The 11,888-nt window shown below is 39.7% G+C and overlaps 1 protein-coding gene across 1 annotated transcript in view; it reads left to right on the forward strand.

Moving 5' to 3' along the window:
- The window catches only part of LOC126237494 (thiamin pyrophosphokinase 1), a 50,543-nt gene extending 40,064 nt beyond the window's left edge, over positions 1–10,479 (forward strand). Inside the window, exon 4 of the mRNA XM_049947645.1 lies at positions 10,138–10,479. Within this exon, the coding sequence (XP_049803602.1) occupies positions 10,138–10,265 (128 nt within the window). The 3' untranslated portion in view covers positions 10,266–10,479. The remainder of the gene's footprint in view (positions 1–10,137) is intronic.
- Positions 10,480–11,888: the final 1,409 nt, after the last annotated feature.

An 11,888-nucleotide genomic window follows, 5' to 3' on the forward strand; every position in this document is an offset into this window, starting at 1 on the left:
TCTCCTTGGTCTGCTCCTGCCCCCTATTTGCTGGTTGGGGACTTCAATGCCCACCACCTGCTTTGGGGATCTCCACATCCTTGTCCGCGAGGCTCCCTATTGATTGACCTTTCCTACCAAGCAGCTATTGTTTGCCTCAATGCTGGGGAACCTACATTTTTGTCTTTCTCCACGTCAACCTTCTCTCATTTCGACCTTTCAGTCGGTACTGTTCTAGCTCAGCACTTTGAATGGTTCGCTCTTGCTGATACGCACTTGAGTGACGATTTCCTGTGTCCTTCGATTACAGCCACAACTGCCATCTATGCGCGCAAGTCGCTAGAAAGTTTTCCCAAGCCAATGGGACACTTTTCTCCTCTGTAGTGAAATTTGATGACCGTCAATTTCCTAGCATCGACAATCGGGTCACTCGTGTTACGAAAGTTATTCTTACAGCCGCAGAACGTTCAATACTTCATGCCTCCCCTTTCCCCCGGTGCCCTCCAGTTCCTTTGTGGAATGAGACAGGCTGTAACACAATATGCAAGTGGAGACATGCTCTTTGCGTTTTCTGCCACCATCGTACATAGGTCAGCTGTATCTGGCATAAGCAATTACGTGCGCAATGTCGTCGCACCTTCTGCGATTGCAAGAAGGCAAGCTGGGACTTCTTTGCCAGCTCCTTTAACACCTTCACTCCCTCACCTGTAGTTCAGAGTCGAATTCGACGGTTATCCGGCATGTCTAGTTTCTCCCCTATATCTGGGCTCACCATCATGCATGATACCTTAATGGACCCAGCCACCATTTATAACTCACTGGGTCAACATTTCGCTGAGGTTTCGAACTCTTCAAATTACCCGCCAGACTTTCTCACGAAGAAGTGTGCAGCGGAAGTGCAATGTCCTGCTTTCTCCCTTCAAAATTGCAAAAGCTATAATACTGTTTTCTCTGTGCAGGAACTCCAGCATGCACTCTCTTCCTCTCGCTTTTCCACCTCAGGACCAGGTGGCATCAACATCCAAATGTTGCTAAATTTATCATAATGTAGTCTGCGTTACCTCCTCCGCCTTTATAATCGAATTTGGACCGACAGTACCTTTCCCAGAAGATGGCGGGAAGCCATAGTAATTCCTGTTCCCGTTTAGACTGGTAGCTGAAGTCCCAAAACCTTTCAACACCTGCCCAATGCAGTTTCCGAAAGCATCATTCTGGCAGTTTGACCATCTTGTTGCTCTCTCCACTTATATCATGGACAATTTTCTCAGGAAATGCCAAACGATAGCAATATTTTTTGATCTGGAGAGAGATCATATGATACCTGTTGCAGGACAGGCATCCTTCGCACATTGTCGTCTTGGGTCTTTAGAGGTCAGCTACCCGTTTTTCTTCATGAATTTATGACATAGCGCACATTTAAGGTGCGTGTGAACACTACTCTCTCCCGTACTTTCTCCCAAGAAGATGGGGTGCCCCAGGGCTCTGTGCTGGTGCTGAGTGTTGTACTGTTTGCCATCGCCATAAATCCAGTTGTGGATTGTCTCCTTCCTGATGTCTCGGGCTCTCTCTTTGTCAGTGATTTTACAGTCTACGACGGCTCTCAACGGACCAGCCTTCTTGGACAACGTATTCAAGGATGTCTCGATCGCTTCCACTCATGGAGCTTCAAAACTGGCTTCCGCGTTTCTCCCAGTAAGACCCTCTGTATAACTTTTTGGCATCGTACAGTTTTCTCCACTGTCCCTACACCTAGGCTCTGTCGACCTTCCCTTCAGATGTCACAAAACTTTTTTTGACAAAAAACTGTGCTGCTCTTCCCACGTTTAATATCTTTTGGCTCGCGATCCCTCAACACCCTCAGTGTTCTGAGTGGTACCTCCTGGGGAGCAGTCAGAGTGGTCCTCCTCCGCCAATATCACACCTTAGTGTGCTTGAAATTGGACTATGGAAGTGTAGTTTACTCCTCTGCACAGCCGTCTATTCTTCGGCGTCTCGACTGTCCACCACCGTGGATTGCGTTTGGTGTCTGGAGCTTCTGACACCAGCCCTATAGAGAGCCTTTATGCTGAGACTGCTGAACCTCCACTGTCCAATCGGAGAGCTGTCCTGAGTCGTTATGCTAGTCACGTCTTCCATGCCTACCCATCCGACCCATGCCCTTCCCCCCCCCCCCCTCCTTCCGGGAATGTGCTTCTGTCAACTGCTACATTCTCTTTCCTCCCACTTTCCTAAAATTCTTTGACAAATGGGGGTACGGCGCCACCTTAGCTTAATCTGTGGACCTACATTCTCTGTGACGTTTGTCAGCTTCCCAAGGATAGTAACCCACCACCCCCAACTCTCCTATAGTTTATCGTCAGGCATTTGCTGCTCTGTGCACACAAATAGAGGATGCCACATTTATTTTCACTGATGTCTCAAAGACCACATTTGTTGTGCCTATAGTGTTGGCAACACACTTAATAGATTTTGGCTTCTCGACCAGTGTTCGGTTTTTACTGCAGAGCTTTACACTATTCTACAGGCTGTCCAATACATGTCGCCATAAGCGGCTGCAATGTATTATATGCTCTGATTCACTCAGCTCTCTTCTCAACCTTCAAGCTCTTTATCCCGGCCACCCTCTGGTCCACCAGATTCAGGACAGCCTCTACTTGCTCCTCTTGTGGGGCGTCTCTGTGGCATTCCTCTGGACCCCAGGGCACGTTGGTATTCGTGGAAATGACTGCGGATTTAACATTTGGTTTTTTACCCTTCCCTAAGCCACAGAATGGGCGCTTCTGACAGTAGCAGTATTGCGCCCTAAAACCATTACAAAAAAAGACAATGCAGTTGTCAGTGACCTTCACTGTAACGACAGAGAGCAGTTGCATTTGCATTGAGTTGTCAGTGTTAACAGACAAGCAATGCTGCATAAAATAACCACAAAAATCAAAGTGAGACGTACAACAAACGTATCCGTTAGGACAGTGCAGCGAAATTTGGTTTTAAGGACTATGGCAGCAGATGATGGACACAAATGCCTTTGCTAACAACTGACATCTGTATCGCCTCTCCTGGGCATATGACCATATCAGTTGGACCTGGAATATTAGCCTGGTGAGAAGAGTCCCGATTTCAATTGGTAAGAGCTGATGGTAGGGTTAGTGTGGCGCAGATTCTACGAAGCGATGAACTCAAGTTGTCAGCTCAGCAGTGTGCAAACTGGTGATGACTCCATAAAGGTGAGGACAGTGTTTACATTGATTGGTTTGGGTGCTCTGGTCCAACTGAGCCAGTCATTGACTTGAAACGGTTTTGTCCAGCTGCTTGGAGACCATTTGCAGCCATTCATGGGCTTCGTTTCCGTATTTTTATGGATGACAAGGTGCCAAGGAGCATTACGTGATGCATTTTTCATGAGTGGTATTGCCACAACTCTGGTTGTTTTATTCAGTTTGCACCAATTTACAAAAAAGTTTCATTGATGTTAAAATACTGTAGTCTTACTATTGTTTTATACCAGTGAAGACTTATTACCCATTTTTGATGTGTCTCTTGTACCGTAAATAAATGATTAGCATGTGCATATTAAGAGACAAATTGCAACTTACAAACAAAACAAAAAGTCACTGCTACTGTGAGGAAGCAATCATTTAATTTGGCAAATCGTGGCAGAGTACAGTAAGTTTGAGCCAAGTGTGCCGTAAGCTCTGGGCACATTCCTATGGACACTGTGCAGCATGACTGTAGACCATTTTTGGTAAGGAACAGGGGTGTTATCTTTAACTTCGTGGATTACAAGAATTGTACGAACCTCAACATGTAGAACCACAGCAGTTGTTATCAGGCAATCCTTGACAGTGCTCCTAGCCAGATGTTGGGTGGGATTGTGGGCAGAATTAACATCAATCACAAGATGTTACATAAGACAGAAAAAATGGTAACAAAACACTTTTGCTTTTTGGATTGTGTTTTTAATTACAAAATGAAGAAAACAAAAGGTACATTTGATGATGATGATGATGATGATGATGATGATACATACCTGAATACAGAAAGTTTGCTGGCAGTTGGCCACCTGGTCTCTCCATCTTATTTTTGGTAGGCCTAAAGGTCTTCATCATTTGGGTTTCTTCTCTGACACTTCTTTCAATCTTGATCCCTCATCCCTTCTGTAGAAGCAGCCAGCCCACGTCAGGCTCTTTGTCTGGGCTTCTGCATCATCATCTAGTTCATTAAATATATATCCCTTAGCTCCTTTTTCTTTTGTCGTCATTCTCCTCTCTCACAAACTGGCTCAAGTATCTTCCGCAGGATATTATTTCCAAAAACACTTATCTTTCTCTCTGTGTACTTATAGTTTTATAACCCTTATTTTAGTTCATCTTAAAAAAAAAGATGACTGAAATAATTGCTGTGTAGTGTGTGAAAATGTGTTTATGCAGTACCATTTGATGACAAGCATAAAATATGTCAGGAACATGCAAAAATACTTCAATAAAGCTAAAATTTTTAGTCATGGGAAGTTGGTCCTATTAAGAAGGGTATTGTAGAGTGAAGCTTTTCCAAAAATTAAGGGAGCATAATATGTCATAGTTTACTCATGGTGACCATCATCAACAATATAGCTAGCAAAACACACCACAATGAGAAAATAACTTCAGTAGTTAAAATTGCTGAATATTTCTCATTAGGTACACATGTAAAATCTTTCCCTCCATGTCAAGAGTCATTACAGTGAAACAAATTTGCATGCATTGAAACAGAAATACTGAGGCTAAGTATTGTCTGCCTATTCAATAGTGATTCTGGTGATACGTCTGTCACCAATGGAATCGGAACTCGCTTTTATGAGGGCAGTTGTGCAAGGAATCAAAAGAAATGTTTAATCTTCTTTCCATCCACATATGGCCAGTTGCTCACAATGGGAGGCTTCTATGATGACCCTCAGAAAACTCCAGAAGATTGACCTAATATTTTTCTCAAGAGTTGTGTGTGAAAAACTGTCAGCTAAATGGTGAACAACTGCCCAATGTGGTTTTTTGGTACGCAGAAACTTAGGAACATCCTCCAGTGTTGGTTGAGTCTGTTCTTCTACCCCAGGTAACCTGCTGAAGAGTGCTCTGCTGGGAGCTGTCCTACAAAGAGGCATGTTCTTTGGCACTATAAAAGCATATGATAATATGCAGAGGTAAAATATACAGCAGCTGAGGTTTCCATGGAAGTTCACCAATTTTTTGAAACTGTTCCTTGCGGAGCAGCTGTTCTGTGTTACCAAACAGAAGACCCACTCCCTGCAAATTTTATGCATTAGAATTATGCACCCCCCCCCCCCCCCCCCAAATGGAGTATTTTAACTGTCACTGTCATCAGCATTGCTAGATAAAATATAATTAGGATTGTGAAGTGTGCAATGATGGTATCATTGTGTAAGAATTTGATTTACTGCTCCTTGTCTCGCCTTGCATCCAAATTACCCTATTACAATTGATACTTCAGACTGGAGAATTTGGTAAAAAAAGGCGATAAATTATGTTTTTAAAATGTCTGTTGCAATTTCAGTGAATGGGAATGTGGGTTCTGAGCATATCATTCTTCATTTTAATCAGTTGGTGAAGTGCCCAGGTTATATGTTTGAGAATAGGCTTTCATGGCTACTGTTCTTGAAGACACCTCAAAGTAATACCTGTTAACACCTTTAAAAATATTAAGTGTTTGTAGAAAAGTCTGTGATGCAGACAGGTCATGTACTGAACTCTCTAAAGAATTTGTCTGATCCCATCTGTATTACATGTAACTTAGCAAATATGGTGGTGGATTGCAAAATGTATTAACTACTACCAAATGACTATCACTGTGACTGGAAGAATGCTATTATATCAACAAAGCCTAAATGTAAATTTATCAGAATAGTATTGGTTGGATGTCAGTGGCCAGTTACTTGAGTATATAGATGCCACTCTATTCATTAACCAGGGTGGACAGTATGCCAACAGCCATCTTATATTTGTAAGATGCCGCGAAGCCACAAACCCTGATATTTTACTGTCTCGTAAAACTGGCACTAGAGGATAGCTCTGCTCTTTTGCTCTTGTACTTACACACTCTAAGTATTTGAGAGTTATCATTATAATTAGGAATGGCCTGGGAGTAGGATTGGTTAGCCAGAAATAAACAGATCTGAACTGCAATGAATCGTCAGATATAATTGAGAGATGCATTGACCTCTTTTGATCAGCAGTTCCCACTATCGTGGGAATGATAATTACAGTTGTGTGTAGCACCTGTTGTTTCGGATGACAACACAGACAGCAGTATTGGGTGGATGTCTTCCCTTACATGCCTCTAATGATACTTTTGTCAATCGTGTTAAATATAATCCTGATTGTGAATCAATAATCCTCGTCACAAATAGAGTACTCACTGCAAAGAGAAAATTCGTGCACATTTGCCATTTCTAGAACACCAGAAATCTATCTCGTGCCCTTTGTAATTTAAAATAGGTGACACAAAGAAAAACAATAAGTAATTGGTCTTGCACTGCCAGCAATTAAAATTTGCGCTGACACACAGGCCTTTCCACAATGATTTAAAATGAACTCTAGCTTATCTATGTATAATAACACTGAACAAATGATCAGGCTTCAGCACTTCACATATGACCAGTTGGCAATCTTTGTGACTTAACTTTGAAGACACATCAGAAATTATCACAAGGGCAAAGCCATGTGCTGGAATCATTTATCCATCTTGGTGTGATGACATACTGACTTGAGTATGCTGTCCTATCATTGTTCTAAAGATTATCACAGTTGGCAATTTCATTTAAGATACTTGCACACTCACATGCAAAGTTGCACGCTGCTTGTACACAATACTTGAGTGTAATAATTGCAGAATAACGTGTCTCTACTCAGATGCTGTCTTGACACTCAGTGTCCGAAAAGTATTATACTCCAACAGTGCTGTTTTAATTCTGAAAGTAACATTTTAAATTTATTTTTGTTACTAAAACAAATAATCTGATGCATTACAAATGTTTTCACTATACGTTTGAAAAGAACCAGAGCTCAAAGTGCTAATAGAAAGCAGAGAATCTCAAATTATTGGTTTGGAAATCTGGCTGAAACTGGAGATAAGTCCAGCTGTTATATTTACAAAAAACCGTGTTCAGAAAGGATATATGAAATACAGTTGGTAGTGGAGTGTTTATTGCTGTCAGTAGTAGTTTACCTTGTAGTGAAATCGAAGTAGATAGTTCCTGTCAGTCAGTATGGGTATAAGCTATACTTGAAAACTGGAATAAATTAATAATTGGCTCCTTTCACTGACCACTTCGCCGACTTTACAGTCGCTGAGCAGTTCAAAGAAAACTCATTTCAAATAGGTAGCTCACTCATACAGTTGTAGTTGGTGGCAACTTCAATTTACTCTCGATATGTTGAAGAAAATACGTGTGTAAAGACAGAGGTAAGCAAAAAGTCTTCCAAAATTGTCCTGAATGCATTATAAGAAAATTATTTTGAACAGTTAGCTCAGGAGGCCACTTGAAGTGTAAATAATTGCGAAAATGTACTTAACCTCTTAGCAACAAATAATCCTGAGCAAATAGGGAGCATCATGACAAATACACATTGTTGCAGCAAGACTGAATACCGTAATGTCCAAACCCACCAAACATTAATGAAAATACATTTAACAAAACAGATAAAAATTTGCCTGAGGTCTTCCAATCTCAGTATGTAAGTGTAGACCGGAAGTGGTTTAACTTCAAAGAAATAGTATTGACGTCTATTGAGACATATACCAAGTAAATTAAAAAGGAATGGTACTGATTGCCCATGATACACTAAACAGATCAGAACACTATTGCAGAGGCAACAAATAAAGCATGCCAGACTTAAAAGAAAGCAAAATCATAAAGATTGGTGAAGTTTTACAGAATCTTGAAATGTAGCACAAACTTCAATGTGAGATACTTTCAATACTTTCCACAACGAAACTTTCTAGAAATCTGGCAAAAAATCCAAAGGATTCTGGTCATATGTAAAGTACACCAGTAGAAAGACAGTATCTGCACAGTGCAGTAACAATGGTGATGTTACTAATGACAGTGTCGCTAAGACAGTAAGAAAATATGGTTTTCCGAAATTCCTTCACCAAAGACAACGAACTAAGTATTCCAGAAGTCAAACCAAAAACAACTGCCACTATGAGTAAGTTAGAAGTAGATATCTTTGGTGTAGCAAAGCAGCTTAAATCACTTAATAAAGGCAAGACCTCTGGTCATAATTGTATACCACTCAAGTTCCTCTGAGTACACTGATAGAACAGCTCCTTATTTAGCAATCATATGCAATCACTCATTGGAATATCCATACCTAAAGCATAGCAAGTTGTTCACATCACAGCCATACCCAAGAAAGGAAAATACTAGTAATCCACAGAATTACAGGCCCATATCTATTGTTGATTTGCAATAGGATTTTGGAATATATACTGTCCTTCAACATCTCAGAGAGAGATTTATTGATAAACAGCCAACATGTATTCTGAAAATATTATTGTGGTGCACAACTAGCCCTTTATTGTCACAAAGTAATGAGTGCTATTGACTGGAGATGTCAATTTGATTCCATACTTTCAGATTTCCCGAAGGCTTTTGACACTGTACCTCACAAGTGACTTCTGGTCAAAATGCATGGAGTATTGTCCCAGTTATGTGGCTGGATTCATGATTTCTTGTCAGAAAGGTCACAGTTCTTAGTAATTGATGGAAAGTCAGAGTAAAACAGAAGTAACATCTAGTGTTCCCTAAGGAAGTGTTACAGGCTCTCTGGTGTTCCTGATCTACATAAACAATTTACGAGACAATCTGAGTAGCACTCTTAGATTTGCAGATGGTGCTATTATTTACCATCTTATAGTCATCGGATGATAAAGTTGCAAGATGATTAAAACAAGATATCTGTATGGTGCAAAAAGTGGCAGTTGACTCAAAATAATGAAAAACATGAAGTTGTCCACATGAGTACCCAAATGAATTGGCTAAATTTCCGTAACACAATAAATCACAAAAATCTAAAAGCTGTAATTAAATTAAATACTTAGGGGTTAAATTGCAAATAACATAAGTTGGTATGACCACATAAATAATGTTGTGCGTGAAGCAAACAAATGTCTGCAATTTATAGCAGAACACTAAGAAAATGCAACAGGTCTACTAAAGAGACTGCGTATACTATGCTTTTACTTTCTCTTCTGGAGTCTTGCTGTGTGGTTTACGATTCACGTCAGGTAGGATCGACGGAGCATATCAAAAAAGTTCAAAGAAGGGCAGCTCATTTTGTACTATCGCAAAATAGGGGAAAGAGCGCCTCGGATATGATACATGAATTGGTACTGCAGTCATTAGAGCAAAGGCATTTTTCATTACAATAAGATCTTACGAAATTTCAATCATCAACTTTCTCCTCGGAGTGCGAAAATATTTTGACCTCCACCTACGTGGGGAGGAATGATCATCATAACAAAACAAGATAAATTGGAGCTTGCACAGAAAGATTAAAGTGTTCATTTTTCCCACTTACTGTTAGAGGGGAACAGAGAAATAAGCTTAAAGGTGGTTCGATGAACTATGTGCCAGGCCTTAAGTGTAAATTGCACAGTAATCATTAATATGGAGTTGCCTGTTTTGGCATTGCAAAGCTTTTGCTGTGATGACTGTAAAATTACATGCACATCTTATTGGAGTATGGTGTCATTTTGCAATTTATTGTAAAAACTTTTTCTGTATAGTAGCAGAATTTCTGATATAATACATCTATTATTTTAGTAACATTGTGGAATACACTGTTTCTAGTTGTAACTGTCTTCAAAATTGTAAAAGTGTGCACTGTTTCTGCATGTGGGAAAGATAATTGTCAATAATATTCTGAGTATTTCCAGTTTCCATCTGAGAGTTCCATTATGTTGAGACAACTTGAAGTTTCAGAAAAAAGAAAATAGTGAATTTCTTTTTACCTCTCCTCTTTCATAACATCATCCACGTTTTTTGTGTTAAATCTCAAAAGTACTAGATTGTTGCATTTAGTTGTCCAATCTACTTGTGGTAGTCAGTATTTTGAGTTTGCTTTACCTTGCTTGCACATTTTACATCAGTCATATCTGTTGCAGATGATACCCCCATGGAATTTGGAGGTTGTGTAAGCACATCAAACAAATACTGTGAAGAAGTTGTTACTATTAAAACTGATTCTTTCCTCTTGTGGACAATGGGTTTGCAAAAAGATGATGTCAGTTGACGCTGTCACTGGGCTTTTTGCACTCCTTAAACTGAAATGATAAAGGTAAAGGTTTTCTTTTCAAATGACATAGTATATTTTGTACTTGGGAAGTACAGTAGTTGTAAGCCATATATAGTTTGTGGCTCTTCTATAATTTGGGAATGTTAATATAAGGATGTTTATACTTGAGATGTTGAATTATAAAATAAACAAAAATGTTATTGATTTGTTACGTTTGAGACTTCATTGCATTTCCTTTCCCTTCTCTGATTACCATGTCTTGTATAGAGTAGGCACTGGAGTATGATTTCATCGTGATAACTAACAGCCTGTAGAAACTGGTGTTTAGTGTAGCATATCGTCTGCAGTCGTTTCTCATTGTAAAGTCAGTGGTGTTATGGGAGACTGTACTCATTTTAATGAGAAACAGTTTGCGTGTTCCATAGTAGAGTGTGTTTGAGGAGATGCAGTCTTTTGTAAGTAAGAACTGCAAAACTTGCTGATGTTAATTGCTATATTGTAAAAGGTAAAAAAAAAATTGGAAAATTTAACACCCATAGTGTAAAAACTCAAATATAAACAAAGAAAATTTCTTCTCTGCTGACCAGTACTTACCTCCAGAAAGGAAAATGTGTTGTAGTAGTGATATATTTATAACTGTAACACTGATACACTTGAGATTCTCGAACAAATAGTTCCTTCTTCATGGAAGGAGAGGTGGCGTATGTTAAAAGGAAGGGCAGGTTCCTTCAACCCCACCCCCTACCTGTGGTGAGGACGAGAGTGGACAAAGATCTCTCTCTGATCCCTGCTCCTTAATTTTTGTCTACCCATGTCCTCAACAATTCTGCTTCATAATTTATTAGGTTTTATTTACTCATTTTTCAACTTTCCTTTGAAACAAAATTACTTCTTACCACAGTAGCAGATACAACCATACACTTAAAATGTGGCAGATATAGCTATCATAACCGAAGAAATGAAAAGCTAGGAAGAGACTATTTGGCACTAATTGGATGGACACCTGCAATGAAGCATGTATAGAACAGTACAAGAGAATAATTAACAATGAAGTGCTAACAACAACGAGAACTAGTAAACCGGAGACATTGTAAATGCAGAAGAGACAGTTGATATATCAGTGCCAATACTAGAACAGACTGTAAGTAGGAGGATACACTGAAAATAGAAAGATAAAATGTGCTGGCAGTGAAACTTGGCTGATAAACAATACTGACAAGGAGAGAATAGAATATTTTAAAATGGGGTGCTGCAGAAAGAATGCGGACAATTAGGTAGGTTAGTCATATATTACTGACAAAGAGGTACTGAACTGAATAATTTTGGAGAAGAGCTTTGTGTGCAACTTGAATAAAAGAGAGGAGTTGGTAGGGGACATCTTGAGATACCCAGGAATCGTCAGTGTGGCAACGGACAGTACTGAGAGAGAGAGAGAGAGAGAGAGAGAGAGAGAGATTGATTATGTAGGGAGGCAGAGGCTAGTATACTATAACCAGGTTCAAATGCATTTTGGATGCAGTACTTACACAGGTATGAAACTTCGCTCAGTGGAAGAGAGGTCAAAATAAGTGAACACAAGTATCAGCTTATCCGCAAATACTCAACTGTTTCTGAGAAAAC

The sequence above is a fragment of the Schistocerca nitens genome, chromosome 2, assembly GCF_023898315.1.
Source record: "Schistocerca nitens isolate TAMUIC-IGC-003100 chromosome 2, iqSchNite1.1, whole genome shotgun sequence".
In the NCBI taxonomy this organism is placed as follows: domain Eukaryota; kingdom Metazoa; phylum Arthropoda; class Insecta; order Orthoptera; family Acrididae; genus Schistocerca; species Schistocerca nitens.